At 44.0% G+C, this 22,353-nt stretch overlaps 1 protein-coding gene across 4 annotated transcripts in view; it reads right to left on the bottom strand.

Moving 5' to 3' along the window:
* cdc14ab (cell division cycle 14Ab) overlaps positions 1 to 22,353 on the bottom strand; it is an 80,215-nt gene that overhangs the window by 4,827 nt on the left and 53,035 nt on the right. The window contains exons 11-15 of one of the 4 annotated variants that reach the window (XM_039000898.1): positions 19,932 to 20,103; positions 19,232 to 19,335; positions 8,560 to 8,607; positions 3,931 to 4,065; positions 1,128 to 1,527 (exon numbers count right to left, since the gene is read on the bottom strand). In XM_039000898.1, coding sequence (XP_038856826.1) covers positions 1,128 to 1,527; positions 3,931 to 4,065; positions 8,560 to 8,607; positions 19,232 to 19,335; positions 19,932 to 20,103 — 859 coding nt within the window. The remainder of the gene's footprint in view (positions 1 to 1,127; positions 1,528 to 3,930; positions 4,066 to 8,559; positions 8,608 to 19,231; positions 19,336 to 19,931; positions 20,104 to 22,353) is intronic. The other 3 variants (XM_039000902.1, XM_039000900.1, XM_039000901.1) reach the window with 3 other exon arrangements.

Raw genomic sequence — 22,353 nt, 5'->3', positions numbered from 1 at the left:
TGAGCGTTGGTAGGCAGCAGCATGCTCGTAAGCATTCATTCAAACAGCACTTTCGTACGTTTTGCCAGCAGCTCTTCGCAATGCTTCAAGCATTGCACTGTTTATGACTTCAAGCCTATCAACTCCCGAGATTAGGCTGGTGTAACCGATGTGAAATGGCTAGCTAGTTAGCGGGGTGCGCGCTAATAGCGTTTCAAACGTCACTCGCTCTGAGACTTGGAGTAGTTGTTCCCCTTGCTCTGCATGGGTAACGCTGCTTCGAGGGTGGCTGTTGTCGATGTGTTCCTGGTTCGAGCCCAGGTAGCGGCGAGGAGAGGGATGGAAGCTATACTGTTACACTGGCAATACTAAAGTAAGAACATCCAATAGTCAAAGGTATATGAAATACAAATGGTATAGAGAGAAATAGTCCTATAATTCCTATAATAACTACAACCTAAAACTTCCTACCTGGGAATATTGAAGACTCATGTTAAAAGGAACCACCAGCTTTCATATGTTCTCATGTTCTGAGCAAGGAACTTAAACGTTCGCTTTCTTACATGGCACATATTGCACTTTTACTTTCTTCTCCAACACTTTGTTTTTGCATTATTTAAACCAAATTGAACATGTTTCATTATTTATTTGAGGCTAAATTGATTTTATTGATGTATTATATTAAGTTAAAATAAGTGTTCATTCAAATTGTTGTATTTTTTATTTTTTTATTTTTATTAAATCGTCCGATTAATCGGTATCGGCTTTTTTTGGTCCTCCAATAATCGGTATCGGTATTGAAAAATCATAATCGGTCGACCTCTAATTTAGACTGGAACTAGGCCATCGCAGGTCCTGTTTCAGCACCATGCAGACAACAGACAAGGAACAGAGAGGAGTTCAGTGGAGCCGCCAGAGAGTTAGAGACATATAGTGGAGAGCCTGCAGCAGCAGCAGGGATAGAACAAGAATTCCGACTGGCTACGATTATAAATAGACAACATCTACACAAAAAGGGAGGACACTCGAGTTTGACAGAAGTGCAGAGAGGAAATATGACAGTTCAAAATAAGAGTAAGAGAGCAGAAATACCAAAAAGGTGGTGATGGTGATGTTGGAGTATTTTTGGGGGCGGGGCACACACTTACGGGGATGGAGCGGCTGAGGTAGCGGCCGGAGGGTCCGCTGAGCCCGGAGTAGCCCTCCTGCTGGGGTCTGAATGGGCTGTACTTATCAGGCCCGGGGCCCAGCCTGCCTGCAGCATGTTGGGGGGCCCCCGTGGGGCTGAACACCCCAGTAGGGGAGGAGTTATACTGATTGTTGTTGACCTCATGGTGGTGGTAATTGGTGCCACGCACGCCGTTAGCCACGTAGCCGTGAACGGAGACGGCCCAGCCCGACGGAGGGATGGGAGTGGTGACGATGGATGGAGGAAAGGAGGAAGAGTGTGATGAAGAGGGCGTGTACGGCAGCTTCCTATTGCCCTCGCTGCCGTCAGCTGCGTACAGGTTGCCTAAGGAGCTGGCTAGCCTGCAGTTAATGAAGGAGCTGAGGGAAAGGTAGATGGGAGCGGGGAAGGGGACATAAATACACAGGACACATCCCAAACACCAAACAAACACAATGACAAGAGGACTGCCTTCTTTCACAGGCTCAGGAGAGGACGGCTGCCTACTGTGGACTGGTACTGTGGATCTAATAGTGGACTGATTTACTATATTTTCACTAGGGCTGTCGCCAACTAAAACAGAATCTTGGTCGACCAAGTGCCATCTGTTCTTTCGACCAATCTACAAAATTTTAAAACGTGTATTTATATAAAATCAACTGTAAGCTACTCAGCATGTCTGAATAGTCTACATAAGCGCACTGTGATTAAATAATTAAGACAAATGACATAAGAGGGATTCCAAGATCAAGACAGCCTAACCAGAAGAAAAAAACCTGTTCCTGAACCACCTCCTCCCGCTGCTGCTGCTGGCCTTCTCAGATTCTGCCATTAGCTCCTGAAGTTGCAGGTAATAGGCTACACCAGGGGTCAGCAACCTTTTCCATTCGGATTGCCAATTCATCTTACCATTTCTACTAATCTGCGTGCCAGTTACTTTCGTGGAACAGTTTCATTTATTTTATAATAAAGTCTTTACATCTCAAAATCGTTGTCATGTGATTAATAAAAATTATATCGAAATGAAAATTATACAAATCTAAAAGTAACTTCTATTGCCAACTATGTAAAAATAGCTGACATAAAGGCAACAAATAAAAACATTGCATTGTGTAGGTAGAAAAGATCCTGATTAAAATAAATCACATTGGCTATGCATGGCCTGTCTGCAAGGAACTTGAAACATTGTATCAACTATCAACTTGGTTCAGCCCAAAGCTTGCACTAACGATCTTGCAACATTGTATAAAATATTCTGGACCCTCAGAGTTTCCTGGCCAGTGAGCTCTGGACAGACACAGCTGTATTTGGGCAAGGGATAACAAGTAACCAGGTAGGCCTATTTTATGACGTTTCCACCGGATCAGAGGATTACATTTTTTCCCACAATTCACACCAAGTGGTGGTTACTGAAAGGGAGAGAGCTGGAAAGATTATTCAAATAGGCTACATTGAGGAACTATTGTCATTCTCAATGGATGTAAAAACAGACTTTGTCTACTTGTTTGAAGTGATGAAAAAATAACGGAGAAGATCCACAGCTCATTAGTGGTGGTGAGTTTAACACAATCAGAAATATCAGATTCCCAAATGGGAACATTTATAAGACTACATTTGCGCGCAGGCCAGGTAGACTAGTCCTACTTCTATGTGTAATCAGGTGCATGTCCTTACTCAACATTGACAGGAGCACTCCAAAAACAAAACAAAATGAATAAATCGACAACTCATAAATGGAATGAAATAAACCAAAACTTGTCTCTCACAAGTGTAGCCTAGATTGTGCTCTCTGCAAACAATGTGTCCACTCCTACAATGAAAACAGTAAGACTGTAATAATATATGTAATGCGTTAGCAGAAATGACAGTAACCAAACAGACATTGTAGGTTAGAAATTATGGGAATTAACGTTAAATGTACTACTGGTGTGCCACCTCTGCAATGGATTAGTCTACTGAGACAGGCGTCAATCAAGACTTGGCGTAAACATATTTTATTTATTCCTTAACTGCTCGACAAACCCTATCGACCAAACAATCGACCAGTCGACTAAATGGGATCAGCCATATTACACACAATCGATTTACACTGACGGCAAGCAGTCTACAATAGTGGATTGAGTCGGACAGTAATAGCAGATTGATTCAGCCAATCTATATTGCCATGGCTACCTACCTACACATTCACTATTGAATAATTTGGTAGAATAGAAAAAGACAATAACTAATCCTGAAAAGAGCACAAAGTACAGTAGGTCTGGTACCGCTCCAGAGGAGAGATTGTTGTGGCATATTTCTGTGTTGTGTTATCTGCTAGTCCCTGTCTCTAGTGGTGCAGAATGCGGGGGATTTAGATTTGGTCTGTTGGGAAAGCTCACAGCCTGCAGCGCGTCAACCCTCTCTGTGAATCGGTCTGGTCACTGAGACACACTGCACACTGTTCCCTGTCCTGCCCTGCGTATCCTTCCACCTGCCACTTGCTTTCAGGACATGGGGTAGTCACAAACAGGCAGAAACACAACCAGGGGACTGAGACAGCCAAAAAAGGACAGGACAGGAAAGAGAGGGAAAGAGAAATGTTAAACGAGTAAAAGACAAATCTACAGGAGGCAAGAGAAAGGGTAAGTGGATAAATGGAGGGATGGGAGGCTGCACAGTGTGAAACAGAAATAAAAGGGAGGAAGAAATGGAAGGAGAGGGGGAAGAATGGAAAAAAAAGAAAGAGTGAGTAGATAAGAGGAGTAAAGGGTAAGACGTGTCGGGGGAGGGGTGTGCGGGCTCACCTCTTGAGGTTGGACGCCGAGGAGGAGGAGCTGCGGCTGATTCTCTTGGCCGTAGCGGAAGCAGAGGATGATGGGACTTTGGAGGACTTGAGGGGGGAGATGGTACCCTGAGTGCCCACTCCAAGGTTCATCCTACTGGGAGAGAGAAAGAGAGGGAAGAGAGAAAGACAGACAGAAGGAAAGGAAGAATAATTGGATAACAGTGTGAGGTGAAATAAAAGTAAGAGCTGTTAACAGAAGAGCTTTTGCCAACACACACAATTTCTACTACTAGACACACATAAATTCAGTCGGGCACGCTAACACTCCTTAAAGACATGAATGACCTACAGTACAAATCCCATTGTCAGAAACAAACAAAAGAGTGTGCAAGACTTTGATGACACCCAGTGAAAGTTCTACCCTGTAACCCCAGACTACAGAACAGTACCTGAAGGACTACTGATTAGGTAAGGATTTATCAAAGCACAAGCATTGAATATTTACTCTAGTATAATACGCCAGTATTATAGATGTGTGAATGAATGAGGGAGAGAGATAAGAGACAGAAAAGAGGTAAGAGGCATCACTCCCAGTTCCTTCATTAAAGCAGTCTGTCCGCTGCTTGTGGATGTCTGTGATCTGTCTGTCAGTACTGGGCTGAAGAACTTCCAACGTCATTCAGGACGGTACAGCAATTAGAGGAGACTGTGCTAGTCTGAGTGGCCTCGGACTCTTTCAGTGACACACACACACACTCGCACGCAGACAACACACACACAGTCACACATGCAGTCACGCAGACAGACACACAGAGATACACACATACAGACATACAAACAAACACACAACAAACACACCTGCACGCTAACCTTTGAGTAGGTGAAAGAACCAAGGCTAAAGGAGTGGGAGGGCGGAGAGCTGTGTAGAGCCTCTTCTCTCGCTCCTCTTTGAGGAAAATTAATTAAGGGCTGTACTTTAGCACAAAAGAGGGAGTTTCATTTCCATCCCTCTTCACACTCCCAAGTCACCTCTCCTCCTCTACCTCTGACCATCCAGCACTTTGCTGCAGGTAGCCTAGTTACAGCTTGAGTTGAGCTATACTTTGCACCGAATTGAATGAAATACAGACTAGAGGTCGACCGATTAATCGGAATGGCCGATTAATTAGGGCCGATTTCAAGTTTTCATAACAATCGGAAATCGGTAATTTTGGACGCCGATTTTTTTTTGTTTACACCTTTATTTAACTAGGCAAGTCAGTTAAGAACACATTCTTATTTTCAATGACAGCCTAGGAACGGTGGGTTAACTGCCTTGTTCAGGGGCAGAACGACAGATTTTTACCTTGTCAGCTCAGGGATTCAATCTTGCAACCTTACGGTTAACTAGTCCAACGCTCTAACCACCTGCCTCACGAGGAGCCCGCCTGTTACGCGAATGCAGTAAGAAGCCAAGGTAAGTTGATAGCTAGCATTAAATTTATCTTATAAAAAACAATCAATCAATCATCATCACTAGTTATAACTACACATGGTCGATGATATTACTAGTTTATCTAGCGTGTCCTGCGTTGCATATAATCGATGCAGTGCGCATTCGCGAAAAAGGACTGCTCCAACGTGTACCTAACCATAAACATCAATGCCTTTCTTAAAATCAATACACAGAAGTATATATTTTTAATCCTGCATATTTAGCTAAAAGAAGTCCAGGTTAGCAGGAAATATTAACCAGGTGAAATTGTGTCACTTCTCTTGCGTTCATTGCACGCAGAGTCAGGGTATATGCAATAGTTTGGGACGCCTGGCTCATTGCGAACTAATTTTCCAGAATTTTACGTAATTATGACATAACATTGAAGGTTGTGCAATGTAACAGGAATATTTAGACTTATGGATGCCACCCATTAGATAATGTTACGTATACAAGTATTCTGTGTGTATCCTGTGTGTATTTATTTTCTCTCCTTCTCCCCTACTCACAGGTGACCATCATCATTCCCCAATCAGTCATCAATCAGTCTCTAAATCAGAAGACACCTGCTCCTTTTCTCCTACCCAATCACATTCCCTTTCCCTTGGTTTAAAAACCCTGTCTCTAGAGCTCGATCTCTTTGTCTAGAGCAATCTCTCTGTACATGCCATATGTTTGTAGACCTCTTGTGTGGTTTAGGATACATGTCACTTTGTCCCCACCTGTGAGTTTTGGTTATGGTGTGTGAGTGTTTGTTTGATGGTGGGAAAAGGGGGTAACCAAGATAAGACGCCCATGGGCATACACTACCCGTAGGTAAACTTTGTTAAATACACAAGTTAGAACTGGGTGGACCACCCACTACTTTTGGTTAGTTAGTTAGCTGTTGTTGAAATAGGCTAGTCTAGCTTAGGGGTATTTTGGGATATTTGTTTCTTTCCTTGGGTCCAGCTCAGCCCCTTTTCCTGCCGCCCCCATTACCGTGTGTTTGCTAATAAACCCTGAGTTTGACGGTAAATTTAAGTTGTCGTGGTTATTTAGTTCTCACCGTTACTTTGTCACTATTACACTTTGCACGAGTTATGTTACGGGTCCCATTAACATCACCCCCTAGACTGTCGGGCCAAAGGGATTCGTAACAGAGAAAATACGGAACGGTTCTGCATTTCACTGAAAGAATAAACGTTTTGTTTTCGTGATGGTAGTTACCGGATTTGACCATATTAATGACCTAAGGCTCGTATTTCTGTGTGTTATTATGTTATAATTAAGTCTATGATTTGATAGAGCAGTCTGAATGAGCGATGGTAGGCACCAGCAGGCTCGTAAGCATTCATTCAAACAGCACTTTCGTGCGTTTTGCCAGCAGCTCTTCGCAATGCTTCAAGCATTGCACTGTTTATGACTTCAAGCCTATCAACTCCCGAGATTAGGCTGGTGTAACCGATGTGAAATGGCTAGCTAGTTAGCGGGGTGCGCGCTAATAGCGTTTCAAACGTCACTCGCTCTGAGACTTGGAGTAGTTGTTCCCCTTGCTCTGCATGGGTAACGCTGCTTCGAGGGTGGCTGTTGTCGATGTGTTCCTGGTTCGAGCCCAGGTAGCGGCGAGGAGAGGGATGGAAGCTATACTGTTACACTGGCAATACTAAAGTGCCTATAAGAACATCCAATAGTCAAAGGTATATGGAATACAAATGGTATAGAGAGAAATAGTCCTATAATTCCTATAATAACTACAACCTAAAACTTCCTACCTGGGAATATTGAAGACTCATGTTAAAAGGAACCACCAGCTTTCATATGTTCTCATGTTCTGAGCAAGGAATTAAACGTAAGCTTTCTTACATGGCACATATTGCACTTTTACTTTCTTCTCCAACACTTTGTTTTTGCATTATTTAAACCAAATTGAACATGTTTCATTATTTATTTGAGGCTAAATTGATTTTATTGATGTATTATATTAAGTTAAAATAAGTGTTCATTCAGTATTGTTGTAATTGTCATTATTACAAATACATTTATAAAAAAATCAGCCGATTAATCGGTATCGGCTTTTTTGGTCCTCCAATAATCGGTATCGGCGTTGAAAATCATAATCGGTCGACCTCTAATATAGACAGGCATGGTAGTATGTGTGAGGGACATTGTGTGTGCCGAGATATGTGTTGAGACTCGAGAGAGGTGTCGATGCCACTTATATTGGCGCCCCCCCTTGGGTTGTGCCGTGGCGGAGATCTTTGTGGGCTATACTCGGCCTTGTCTCAGGATGGTAAGTTGGTGGTTGAAGATATCCCTCTAGTGGTGTGGGGGCTGTGCTTTGGCAAAGTGGGTGGGGTTATATCCTTCCTGTTTGGCCCTGTCCGGGGGATGGGGATGGGGCCACAGTGTCTCCTGACCCCTCCTGTCTCAGCCTCCAGTATTTATGCTGCAGTAGTTTGTGTCGGGGGGCTAGGGTCAGTCTGTTATATCTGGAGTATTTCTCCTGTCTTATCCGGTGTCCTGTGTGAATTTAAGTATGCTATCTCTAATTCTCTCTTTCTTTCTCTCGGAGGACCTGAGCCCTAGGCCCATGCCTCAGGACTACCTGGCATGATGACTCCATGCTGTCCCCAGTCGACCTGGCCGTGCTGCTGCTCCAGTTTCAACTGTTCTGCCTGCGGCTATGGAACCCTGACCTGTTCACCGGACGTGCTACCTGTCCCAGACCTGCTGTTTTCAACTCTCTAGAGACAGCAGGAGCGGTAGAGATACTCTCAATGATTGGCTATGAAAAGCCAACTGACATTTACTCCTGAGGTGCTGACTTGTTGCACTCTCGACAACTACTGTGATTATTATTATTTGAACATTTGAACATCTTGGCCATGTTCTGTTATAATCTCCACCCGGCACAGCCAGAAGAGGACTGGCCACCTCTCATAGCCTGGTTCCTCTCTAGGTTTCTTCCTTTCTAGGGAGTTTTTCCTATCCACTGTGCTTCTACACCTGCATTGCTTGCTGTTTGGGGTTTTAAGCTGGGTTTCTGTACAGCACTTTGATATATCAGCTGATGTAAGAAGGGCTATATAAATAAATTTGAATTGATTTATATTGAGGAGACTGTTTTGTGATAGCTAGGATACACCCGTGACACTTAGACAAACCACATAGTCAACACTATTGTAAAGGTACCTAAAAGGTTGGGACGGTGACCTGGTGTGCATTTTCATGTCTTCAAGTCTGAAAGAAAAGAGCAAGAAAGATAAATGAGGGTTCACTTCCAGAGACAGCATGTTTGCAGTGCATTCGGAAAGAATTCAGACCCCTTGACTTCTTCCGTTACAGCTTTATTCTAAGATGGATAAAAAAAAAAACATTTTCCTCATCAATCTACACACAATACCCCATAATGACAAAGCGAAAACAGGTTTTTGAAAATGTATTAAAAATAAAAACAGGAGGGATCATGTGACCCCTGAACGAGATGGCCGCACAAGTAGTTTCCAATTCAAACTCCTTTAGCTTTAGTCAAAATGTCATGGCGGCTACAAAAGGCAACATTTTTAACCGGACTCGAGCATTAGCTTCAGAAAAATCTAGCGCCAGGAGCAAGAGGACCCGTTCCCCCCCGAATGCCAACCTCGCACTCTGTCGAAGACATCCTTTCTGAGTTGAGTTCCCAACGTACAGAACTCAACATTAAATTAGATGCCATTAACTCTCAGCTCAGTGCGATAGGGGGCAAGGTGACAATCCTGGAAAATGCTTTGCCTGACATCAACAAGATTACCATAAACGCGGGGGCGCCTAGACGAGGCAGAGGGGCGAATCCTATCCATGGAAACAATAACATATGCAAAAAAAAAAAGAGCATCGAAGAGAAAACAGGACCTGGAAAACAGGGGGCAAAGGAATAATTGTGTTCTATTAAAATCTGTGCGAAAAAGAAGAGGGAAACATGCCACTGATCCGCTACCTGCAAGACAAACTTCCCGAGTGGCTCCACCTGTCCACCGACAAGCCCATAGAACTCGAGAGAGCTCACCGAGCACCGAGGCCCCCACCAGCAGCCAGACAATCACCATCGGACCCATAGCACTTTCGGATCATGCCTTTGTCCACCTCCGCTATGACCTCTGCAAAAACATCCCGAGGTCAAAGAGCTGGAAATTCAACACCTCCATGCTATCAAACGAAGCGTTCCATACATTGGTAACTACATGGATAGACAACTACACACAAGACAACAAAGATTCTCCTGTTTCTCCGGCCACAATGTGGGACGCTGCTAAAGCCACACTAAGAGGTCACCTAATTGCATATGCTTCCTCTAAGAAAAAAGCAATGGAAGCACACAGGCTAGATCTTGAGGGGGAGCTGGAATGCTGTGAAAAAGTACATAAACAATCCCCAGACAGCACCTCCTGGAGTCAACTTAAAGCAGCCAAAGCCAAACTGAATTTGGACTATACTCGGGAGATTTAAAAAAAAGTTTTCTTTACTAAACAGAAATACCATGAGTATAGCAATAGGCCGAGTAGATTGCTTGCTAATTAAAAATAGAGCAGTCAGAGCGTACAATCATGGCTATCCGAACAGCAGAGGATGAGGTCACATATGAGCCAAAAAATATCAATTTAACTTTTCATGATTTTTACTGCAAACTATATACCTCTGAGAGAAAACACACAGAGGCAGAACTCCACTCCTTCCTAGAGGGAATCTCGCTACCTAAACTATCAGAGACCGACCAAGAAGATCTCAACTCCCCCTTCACTCCTGAGGAGATCCTGGAGGCAATTACCTCCAAGCCACCTAATAAGTCCCCAGGCCCAGATGGATTCCCCAGAGAGTTCTACAAAGCTTTTTGGCCCCAGCTTAGCCCTATTTTCATGCCAATGCTGAAAAAACTGAGTTCTCCCAGACTCAATGCACACACCTCGCATTACAGTATTGCTCAAAAAAGACAAGGACCCTCTATCCTGCTCATAAGCTTGTTGGATTTCGACTACAAAATAATTACCAAATTGCTCGCCAAAAGACTAAACACTCTTCTTCCCAAAATAATAAAAGCGGACCAAACTGGATTTATTAGAGACACTCTTCTGATAACATTCACCGCCTTTTTGATATTATTGATCAAGTAAACGCACAGAAGACCCCTGTCCTGCTGGCTTCACTGGATGCTGAGAAGGCGTTCGACAGGATGGAGTGGAGCTTTCTGTTCTCAGTCTTAGAAAAGTTCAATATGGGCCCAAACTTTATTAAATGGATCAAATCACTATACTCTCATCCAAATGCCATGGTGACTACTAACGGTCTGAACTCTGACAGATTCCCGTTGGGACGGGGCACAAGACAAGGGTGCTCGCTGTCCCCCCTGCTCTACTTGTTGGGGGCGGAGCCTCTGGCAGAGTTGATAAGGAGCAATCCAAGTATTATATGTATTTCTGCAGGCGGCCTGCAGCACAAGATTTCGCTTTACGCGGATGATGTCTTGCTCTACATATCCAACCCTGAGAAATCCCTCTCATTTTAGACACAATTGCTCAATACGGCAAGTTTTCAGGCTATAAGATCAATTTTAACAAATCCACTGTCTGCCCTCTCAATATTACACTCACCAGCTCTATGAAGACACTATGTCCATTCCAATGGAAGACACAGGGGTTTCAATACCTTGGGATATTCATAACACCAGATCTGAATAGCCTTTTCAAGGAGAATTATCTTCCACTCCAGGATCGAATCAAGAACGATCTCCAAACCTGGATCTCCCTCCCAATTAGCTTAGTAGGAAGAATTAATGTCATCCGTATGAACATCCTCCCTAGACTGAACTATTTATTTCAGATGCTCCCATGCTATCTCCCAGCTTCCTTTTTCAAAACAACTAACCAAAGCATCACCAAATTTATATGGGGCAATAAAAAACCTAGGATCAAGTTCTCCACTCTATCGAAACCTGAATCTAAGGGTGGTCTTGCCCTTCCCTCCCTCCAATTGTACTACTGGTCTGCCCAAATCCGCAACATGCTAACATGGATCACAAACAGACAAGAGTCAACGTGGATTCAGATAGAAGCCCAATCCTGTGGTTCATTGCCACTAAGCTCAATTATATTCATTAATAACTTTAGTGAAGTGGGCAACATAGCCAAAACCTTTGTGATTTACAGCACCCTACTAGTGTGGAGGGACTGTAAGAAATACCTGGGCATTTCCTCCCAAATATGTTCTCACTCGCCTATAGTAGGCAACCCAGACTTGCCAAAAGCCCTGAGGGATGCCAACTTTAATCTTTGGCATACTCTAGGAATCAGGACCTTTTCAGACCTATTTCATCAGAAAACCACTACACTGAAATCCTTTCAAGAGCTCTGCAGTGAATTCAATGTGCCAAGATCCCATTAAAAAATATATATCTTCAAATTAGACATGTCATTTCCTCATTTACCTCCAAGAGGAGGTTTAGAACTCAGTAGAATGAAGTTGAAACCCTTCTCGTCACAGCACAATCCATTAAAGGCAAAATATCTTATATCTATAGACTCCTTTCTGAGAAAGGAGGCTCCTCCTTTACTCCTTTGAAAATAATCTGGGAAAAGGACCTTGGTCTGACTATCAGTGATGAGTTATGGGCAGAGGTTTGCGACAGGGTATACTGCTCCTCTACTAATGTAAAAATGAAGAATCTAATTACACATTTGTACAAATTTTATTACACTCCCTTGAGACTCCATAGAATGAAAACAGACATTTCTCCTAACTGTAAAAGATGTACCTCTGAAAGTGGAACCTATATGCATGTATTTTGGAGCTGTAGAGAGATTGCCAGATTTTGGCAATCTATACATACTGCTGCACAGAAAATACTAGATGTACAGTTTGATATGACCCCGTGTATCTATCTTCTTAATGCCCAGCAGGACTTTGTTCTTGATCCTGACAGAGAAAATGTGCTGATGACCATTACATACTTTGCTAAGTAATGTATTCTTCTATTGTGGGCCTCTAATACATTTAAAATGTGGATTGACCAGATTGTTGACTTTCTCCCTCTTGAAAAGCTCACTTATGACCTCCGCAAGAGACAGCCCAAGTTTGATAGACTAGTAATAGGTCTCCATTACTCAACTACATTTAAAATTGGACAGAGTGAATGGGGTGATTAGGGAAATGAGCAGATGCATGTTGTGTAAGGTGCTGTAAATTCAAAAAACTAATTATTTGCTCGTTGTCTCAGCTAAGGCTGGAAATAGCTAATAAGAACCTTGATAATGCTGCTGCAAGTTTTATATTTTGTAATAATTATTATTAGCTATTTATTATTAGTTATATATAACCATTTTTTCTATTATTATTTATATATTATTATTTTTTAATTTTTAAAAAGTCTGTCACATCTGTGAATGTGGAATGTGTTTTGTTAGTTGATTGAACTTTAAATAAAAAATTTAATAAAAAAACAGAAATAACATGGGAGTCCACCTGTGCTAAATTTGATTGATGGGACATGATTTGTAAAGGCACACACCTGTCTATAAAAGGTCCCACAGTTGACAGTGCATGTCAGAGCAAAAACCAAGCCATGAGGTCAGAGGAATTGTCTGTAGAGCACAGAGACAGGATTGTGTCGAGGCATAGAGCTGGGGAAGGGTACCAAAAAATGTCTACAGCATTGAAGATCCCAAAGAACACAGTGGCCTCCATCGTTCTAAAATGGAAGAAGTTTAGAACCACCAAGACTCTTCCTAGAGCTGGCAGCCCGACCAAACTGAGCCATCGGGGAGAAGGGCCTTGTTCAGGGAGGTGACCAAGAACCCAATGGTCACTCTGACAGAGCTCCAGAGTTCCTCTGTGGAGATGGGAGAACCTTCCAGACGGACAACCATCTCTGCAGCACTCCACCAATCAGGCCTATGTGGTAGAGTGGCCAGACGGAAGCCACTCCTCAGTAAAAGGCACATGACAGCCTGCTTGGAGATTGCCAAAAGGCACCTAAAGGACTCGCAGACCATGAAAAACAAGATTCTCTGATGTGATGAAACCAAAATTGAACTATTTGGCCTCAATGCCAAGCGTCACATCTAGAAGAAACCTGGCACCATCCCTACGCTGAAGCATGGTGGTGGCAGCATCATGCTGTGGGGATGTTTTTCAGCGGCAGAGTCTGTGGGAGCAGTCAGGATCGAGGGAAAGATGATCGGAACAAAGTACAGAGAGTTCCTTGATGAAAACCTGCTCCAGAGCGCTCAGGACCTCAGACTGGCGTGAAGGTTCACCTTCCAACAGGACAACGACCCCAAGCACACAGCCAAGACAACGCAGGAATGGCTTTGGGACAAGTCTCTGAATGTCCTTGAGTGGCCCAGCCAGAGCCCGGTCTTGAACCCAATTGAACATTTCTGGAGACCTAAAAATAGCTGTGCAGCATCACTCCCCATCCAACTTGACATAGCTTGAGAGGGTTACCAGAGAAGAATGGGAGAAACTCCCCAAATACAGGTGTGCCAAGCTTGTAGCGTCATACCCAAGAGGACTCGAGGCTGTAATCGCTGCCAAAGGTGCTTTAACAAAGTACTGAGTAAAGGGTCTGAATACTTATGTAAATGTGATATTTTAGTTCTTGATTTTTAAAATAAATTTGCAAACAATTCAAAAAACCTGTTTTTGCTTTGTCATTATGGGGTATTGTGTGCATATTGATCAGGCGAAAAAACGATTTAATCCATTTGAGAATAAGGCTGAAACGTAACAAAATGCGGAAAATGTCAAGGGGTCTGAATACTTTCCGAATGCACTGTATATGTACTTAGAGCACTGGGAAGTGGAAAAGTAGCGATCACTAGCCTAGCGTTCAAAGCACTTTACTGAGTCATGTAGGCTACATGACTAAAACGTCAAACGAAAAGCTCAAAAATTACTTTGAGGTTTAGAAAACAAAGCAAGTATTTAGCAGAAAACCCCAGCATGACACCAGGCCAATATACTGGATAACCTGCCGGACGGTGCCTGTGTTATTTCAGCGAGGTAACCATGGAAACCAGAGCCCTGAATCAGATCACAGAACCACAGACTGTCTCACTAGCTAGGAGACTGCGCTAGACAAAGACAGATAAATCCAAATCATTCCATTTCGTTGGACGATGTATACCATGCGTTTCCCGTACATACGACTAATACAACTTGAAACCTCCCTGACACTGAACCCGGCAGGGCGGTGGTTTCCATGCCAAATAGATCTTGTCGTGCCAGCGAAAATACACTGAACAAAAACAAACAATGTAAAGAGTTGGTTCCATGTTTCATGAACGGAAAGAAAAAAATCCCAGATATGTTCCATAAGCACAAAAAGCTTATTTCTCTCAAATGTTGTGCACAAATTTGTTTACATCCCTGTTAGTGAGCATTTCTTCTTTGACTAGATAATCACTCCACCTGACAGGTGTGGCATATCAAGAAGCTGATTAACTTTTTAGGGATAGGGAGCAGCATTTTCCCTTTTGGATGAATTGGTGCCCAAAATGAACGGCCTCCTACTCTGTCCCAGATGATAATATATGCATATTATTATTACTATTGGATAGAACACACTCTGAAGTTTCTAAAACTGTTTGAATTATGTCTGTGAGTAAAACAGAACTAATTTGGCAGCAAACTTCCAAACAGGAAGTGAAAATTCTGAAAATGGGTCTCTGTGTAAGGCCTTGCCTATTCAATTGCCTTGTATTTATGGATCTGTATGCACTTCATACGCCTTCCACTAGATGTCAACAGGCAGTAGAATGTTGAATGGGGTGTCTAGCTTAATGTGAGACCGAATGAGAGCTTTTGGAGTGACAGGTCCGCCATATTGGCAGTATTTTGCTGCGCACCTGGGAGCACCATATTATTTTCTGCAATGCGTTAGGTAGACACGACGAAATGCTCCGTCTTGGACGTTATTGGATACATATGAGAAAAACATCATAAAGATGGATTTTCAACTGAGTTTGACCAGTTTATTCGACTTTTATTATGAATTTTGGAATTTTTCGTTCCATACGCCAAGCGTTCATGGACATGTGCGCTCCACCATGCTAGCCAAAGTTGCTAATTCGACAGAAGAAATGGACATTCTAAAACAAAACAACAATTTATTGTGGAACTAGGACTCCTTGCACTGCATTCTGATGGAAGATCATCAAAGGTAAGAGAATATTTATGATGTTATTTCGTATTTTTGTGGAATATGTTGGCTCCAACATGGCGGAGAATGGCTGGGCGCTGTCTCAGATTATTGCATGATGTGCTTTGTACTAAAGTTATTTTTTTAAATCTAACACAGCGGTTGCATTAAGAACAAGTGTATCTTTCATTTGCTGTACAACATGTATTTTTCAGCAAAGTTTATGATGAGTTTTTTGGTTAGATTACGTCGCTGTGTAAGATTTCTCCGGACAATTGTGTTATTTGTGACGATGGCTGCGTTGTAAAACCCAGATTTGTAGCTATAAATATGCACATTTTCGAACAAAACATAAATGTATTGTATAACATGATGTCATAAGACTGTCATCTGATGAAGTTGTTCAAAGGTTAGTGATTAATTTTATCTCTATTTGTGGGTTTTGTGAAAGCTATGTTTGCGGTGAAAAAATGACGTTGTGTGTTTGGCTATTGTGGTGAGCTAACAAATATATGTTGTGTTTTCGCTGTAAAACACTTTAAAAAATCTGAAATATTGGCTGGATTCACAAGATGTTTATCTTTCATTTGCTGTACAACATGTATTTTTCATAAATGTTTTATGATGAGTATTTATGTATTTCACGTTGCTCTCTGTAATTATTCTGGCTGTTTTGGTGCCATTTATGATCATGGCACCAATGTAAAACCAGGATTTGTAGCTATAAATATGCACATTTTCGAAAACAAAACATAAATGTTTTGAACAGGGCTCCGGGCAGCCGAGCGGAAATGGAGGAAAACTCGCCTCCCTGCGGACCTGGCATCCTTTCACTCCCTCCTCTCTACATTTTCCTTTTCTGTCTCTGGTGCTAAAGCCACTTTCTACCACTCTAAATTCCAAGCATCTGCCTCTAACCCTAGGAAGCTCTTTGCCACCTTCTCCTCCCTCCTGAATCCTCCTCCCCCTCCCCCCCCCCCCCCCTCCTCCCTCTCTGCGGATGACTTCGTCAACCATTTTGAAAAGAAGGTCGACGACATCCGATCCTCGTTTGCTAAGTCACACGACACCGCTGGTTCTGCTCACACTGCCCTACCCTGTGCTTTGACCTCTTTCTCCCCTCTCTCTCCAGATGAAATCTCGCGTCTTGTGACGGCCGGCCGCCCAACAACCTGCCCGCTTGACCCTATCCCCTCCTCTCTTCTCCAGACCATTTCCGGAGACCTTCTCCCTTACCTCACCTCGCTCATCAACTCATCCTTGACCGCTGGCTACGTCCCTTCCGTCTTCAAGAGAGCGAGAGTTGCACCCCTTCTGAAAAAACCTACACTCGATCCCTCCGATGTCAACAACTACAGACCAGTATCCCTTCTTTCTTTTCTCTCCAAAACTCTTGAACGTGCCGTCCTTGGCCAGCTCTCCTGCTATCTCTCTCAGAATGACCTTCTTGATCCAAATCAGTCAGGTTTCAAGACTAGTCATTCAACTGAGACTGCTCTTCTCTGTGTCACGGAGGCGCTACGCACTGCTAAAGCTAACTCTCTCTCCTCTGCTCTCATCCTTCTAGACCTATCGGCTGCCTTTGATACTGTGAACCATCAGATCCTCCTCTCCACCCTCTCCGAGTTGGGCATCTCCGGCGCGGCCCACGCTTGGATTGCGTCCTACCTGACAGGTCGCTCCTACCAGGTGGCGTGGCGAGAATCTGTCTCCGCACCACGTGCTCTCACCACTGGTGTCCCCCAGGGCTCTGTTCTAGGCCCTCTCCTATTCTCGCTATACACCAAGTCACTTGGCTCTGTCATATCCTCACATGGTCTCTCCTATCATTGCTATGCAGACGACACACAATTAATCTTCTCCTTTCCCCCTTCTGATAACCAGGTGGCGAATCGCATCTCTGCATGTCTGGCAGACATATCAGTGTGGATGACGGATCACCACCTCAAGCTGAACCTCGGCAAGACGGAGCTGCTCTTCCTCCCGGGGAAGGACTGCCCGTTCCATGATCTCGCCATCACGGTTGACAACTCCATTGTGTCCTCCTCCCAGAGCGCTAAGAACCTTGGCGTGATCCTGGACAACACCCTGTCGTTCTCAACTAACATCAAGGCGGTGACCCGTTCCTGTAGGTTCATGCTCTACAACATTCGCAGAGTACGACCCTGCCTCACACAGGAAGTGGCGCAGGTCCTAATCCAGGCACTTGTCATCTCCCGTCTGGATTACTGCAACTCGCTGTTGGCTGGGCTCCCTGCCTGTGCCATTAAACCCCTACAACTCATCCAGAACGCCGCAGCCCGTCTGGTGTTCAACCTTCCCAAGTTCTCTCACGTCACCCCGCTCCTCCGCTCTCTCCACTGGCTTCCAGTTGAAGCTCGCATCCGCTACAAGACCATGGTGCTTGCCTACGGAGCTGTGAGGGGAACGGCACCTCAGTACCTTCAGGCTCTGATCAGGCCCTACACCCAAACAAGGGCACTGCGTTCATCCACCTCTGGCCTGCTCGCCTCCCTACCTCTGAGGAAGTACAGTTCCCGCTCAGCCCAGTCAAAACTGTTCGCTGCTCTGGCACCCCAATGGTGGAACAAACTCCCTCACGACGCCAGGTCAGCGGAGTCAATCACCACCTTCCGGAGACACCTGAAACCCCACCTCTTTAAGGAATACCTAGGATAGGATAAAGTAATCCTTCTAACCCCCCCCTCCCCCTTAAAAGAGTTAGATGCACTATTGTAAAGTGGTTGTTCCACTGGATATCATAAGGTGAATGCACCAATTTGTAAGTCGCTCTGGATAAGAGCGTCTGCTAAATGACTTAAATGTAAATGTATTGTATAACATCATGTTATAAGACTGTCATCTGATGAAGTTGTTCAAAGGTTAGTGATTAATTTTATCTCTATTTGTGGGTTTTGTGAAAGCTACGTTTGCAGTGAAAAAATGGCGTTGTGTGTTTGGCTATTGTGGTGAGCTAACATAAATATATATTGTGTTTTCGCTGTAAAACATTTAAAAAAATCAGAAATGTTGGCTGGATTCACAAGATGTTTATCTTTCATTTGCTGTATTGGACTTGTGATTTCATGAAATTATATTATATGATATCCCTGTGGCGCTAGGCTAGGCTATGCTAGTCAGCTTTTCTGATGAGGAAGATTCCAGATCCGGGAGGGTGATTAAGTAGGTTAACAGATATAATATTGGAATAAAACATAAATCTTGCTTCCATTTGTTTATGAGCACGTGTCTCTATTATTAGTGGAAATACTTCGGAACAGATTTCCCAAATTAAAATCACCTGATTTCCTGGTGTTTTTATATATTTTTTTATATCCAACAATGAAAATGCAATTTTTATTTATTTATTTTTTGCTCAGAAAACTTAGGGGGGGGGAGAAATAAAACCACCCGCCAAATTCGGGCCCGGTTGGGGAACCCTGAAGTATACTGATCTGACATCTCCTGTATAGACCTTTAACCTGTAATAGAAGCTGTAATGACATTATGGTTGAGTAACTGAAATGTCTAACTGAAATACTTAAATATGTATTACCGTCCATAGAACGGAGGACAGAGTTCAAACGTGACAAGCTATACATCTAAAGGAGAAAAAATCCTTGGGATCTCAAAAACGTAGAAACTAATAAGGTGGGAGGATCTTAAAGGGGGAGTATCCCAGGCAGCTCTTACCTTAGGGCTCCTGTTGTGGCCGACCTGGGCTGGCGCCGGCCCTTTAAGGCACGCAATTTATCTCCTTGGGTCATGCATAGGCCATTCTCCCCAATGTAGTCGTTCTGTGGAGAGAACACATAAGATAATGTGGCTAAGTATCTACAGTAGATTGGATTAACAGACCAGAATATGGTACTGTTTTGTGTATAAGAACAATTGTCTATAAAAATAAATCCTCTAGTCCAGGGTTTCCCAAACTATGTCGTCGGGATCCCAAGGAGTGCATGTTTTGGTTTTTGCCCTAGCACTACACAGCTGATTCAAATAATCAACTAATCGTCAAACTTTGATGCTTGTGTAGTGTTACAAAACAAAAACGTGGGGTCCCGAGGACAGCGTTTGCTTTAGTCTGTTTAGTGCTGGTTTGATTAATAAATCAAACACATTCCATTACAGGTATGTACTAAATAATACACCGCAGACATCACAGATTTTCTCCAATCAACAGAGAGACACTAAAAGGTAGGAGAATATCTGCAGCCTCTTAGCTGGAAACAATGCAGATGTACATCACATCCACAGGGAAAATGGGGCATTGTCAGGGTCCTGTTCATTAGGCACTAAACAGAAGAGAAACTGTCATTTTTGTTTCAGCCTGTTTTATTCCGTTTGGTGCCTAATGAACAGGACCCAGGGCAGGGTTGTGGGTGGCGCTGACCTCTTGAAGGCGGTCGGTACTGTGGGACCCGAGGATGCCAGCAGGGCTGCTGGTGGTAATAGAGGTGTGGGTTGGTCTGAGGGTGAGGTCGTCCATGCTGGAGATGAGGTGAGACACGCCCCTCGGCTGCGAACGCTGCATGTCCCCCTGCATCCACATGGCTGGCTGCCTCCTGAGACAAAGAGAGAGAGGGAGGGAGGGGGAAGGAGAGATGAAAAGATGGAGAGGTTGCATTAGGAAATCCTCGCCTACCATGTGACCTTAAGTCTATAACACCGTGTCACTTGTGGCCTGACCAGAAAGAGACCGATTCAGACCAGCTTGTCCATCCATACCATTCCATTGCGCTGGGATGAAAACTATGCCAAGAGATAAGACCATAACTGCTGTTGAAGGATTGAATGGAGTGGAGGAAACAGAACCCCATTTAATCTTTACCCTTTTGTTCACCCCAGAACATGGACAGATTGGAGAATTAGGACAAACAACATTTACTTTGTAGTCATTTAGCTGACGCTCTTATCCAGAGCGACTTACAGTTTTGTGCATTCATCTTAAGACAGCTAGGTTCCAACTCCTGGTTTAAAGACACAAACACTTGAGCAGACACACACTTCCCACAGAACGGCTGTTGGGTAAGCCTGAAAAGCTGAAAAGTCAAAAGTATCCTACTGGTGTGTGTGTGTGTTAAGGGGAGAACACACTCCTCCATGGGGGAAAGTCTAACAGGAAATGGACAGACAATGCACACACACACACACACAGAGTAATCAGCAACTTGAAAGAAGCGGTCAGGTCACACCTTTTACTGAACTGGTAAATATATATATATATATATACACTGCTCAAAAAAATAAAGGGAACACTTAAACAACACAATGTAACTCCAAGTCAATCACACTTCTGTGAAATCAAACTGTCCACTTAGGAAGCAACACTGATTGACAATAAATTTCACATGCTGTTGTGCAAATGGAATAGACAACAGGTGGAAATTATAGGCAATTAGCAAGACACCCCCAATAAAGGAGTGGTTCTGCAGGTGGTGACCACAGACCACTTCTCAGTTCCTATGCTTCCTGGCTGATGTTTTGGTCACTTTTGAATGCTGGCGGTGCTTTCACTCTAGTGGTAGCATGAGACGGAGTCTACAACCCACACAAGTGGCTCAGGTAGTGCAGCTCATCCAGGATTGCACATCAATGCGAGCTGTGGCAAGAAGGTTTGCTGTGTCTGTCAGCGTAGTGTCCAGAGCATGGAGGCGCTACCAGGAGACAGGCCAGTACATCAGGAGACGTGGAGGAGGCCGTAGGAGGGCAACAACCCAGCAGCAGGACCGCTACCTCCGCCTTTGTGCAAGGAGGAGCACTGCCAGAGCCCTGCAAAATGACCTCCAGCAGGCCACAAATGTGCATGTGTCTGCTCAAACGGTCAGAAACAGACTCCATGAGGGTGGTATGAGGGCCCGATGTCCACAGGTGGGGGTGGTGCTTACAGCCCAACACCGTGCAGAACGTTTGGCATTTGCCAGAGAACACCAAGATTGGCAAATTCGCCACTGGCGCCCTGTGCTCTTCACAGATGAAAGCAGGTTCACACTGAGCACATGTGACAGACGTGACAGAGTCTGGAGACGCCGTGGAGAACGTTCTGCTGCCTGCAACATCCTCCAGCATGACTGGTTTGGCGGTGGGTCAGTCATGGTGTGGGGTGGCATTTCTTTGGGGGGCCGCACAGCCCTCCATGTGCTCGCCAGAGGTAGCCTGACTGCCATTAGGTACCGAGATGAGATCCTCAGACCCCTTGTGAGACCATATGCTGGTGCGGTTGGCCCTGGGTTCCTCCTAATGCAAGACAATGCTAGACCTCATGTGGCTGGAGTGTGTCAGCAGTTCCTGCAAGAGGAAGGCATTGATGCTATTGACTGGCCCGCCTGTTCCCCAGACCTGAATCCAATTGAGCACATCTGGGACATCATGTCTCGCTCCATCCACCAACGCCACGTTGTACCACAGACTGTCCAGGAGTTGGCGGATGCTTTAGTCCAGGTCTGGGAGAAGATCCCTCAGGAGACCATCCGCCACCTCATCAGGAGCATGCCCAGGCGTTGTAGGGAGGTCATACAGGCACGTGGAGGCCACACACACTACTGAGCCTCATTTTGACTTGTTTTAAGGACATTACATCAAAGTTGGATCAGCCTGTAGTGTGGTTTTCCACTTTAATTTTGAGTGTGACTCCAAATCCAGACCTCCATGGGTTGATAAATTTGATTTCCATTGATAATTTTTGTGTGATTTTGTTGTCAGCACATTCAACTATGTAAAGAAAAAAGTATTTAATAGTGTTCCCTTTATTTTTTTGAGCAGTGTATATATAAATAAAAGATTCACCCCTGCCAAAATCTACAACAATTCGGAAC

The sequence above is a fragment of the Salvelinus namaycush genome, chromosome 9 (assembly GCF_016432855.1).
Source record: "Salvelinus namaycush isolate Seneca chromosome 9, SaNama_1.0, whole genome shotgun sequence".
Lineage (NCBI taxonomy): Eukaryota > Metazoa > Chordata > Actinopteri > Salmoniformes > Salmonidae > Salvelinus > Salvelinus namaycush.
This window is presented reverse-complemented; position numbering and strand designations above follow the sequence as displayed.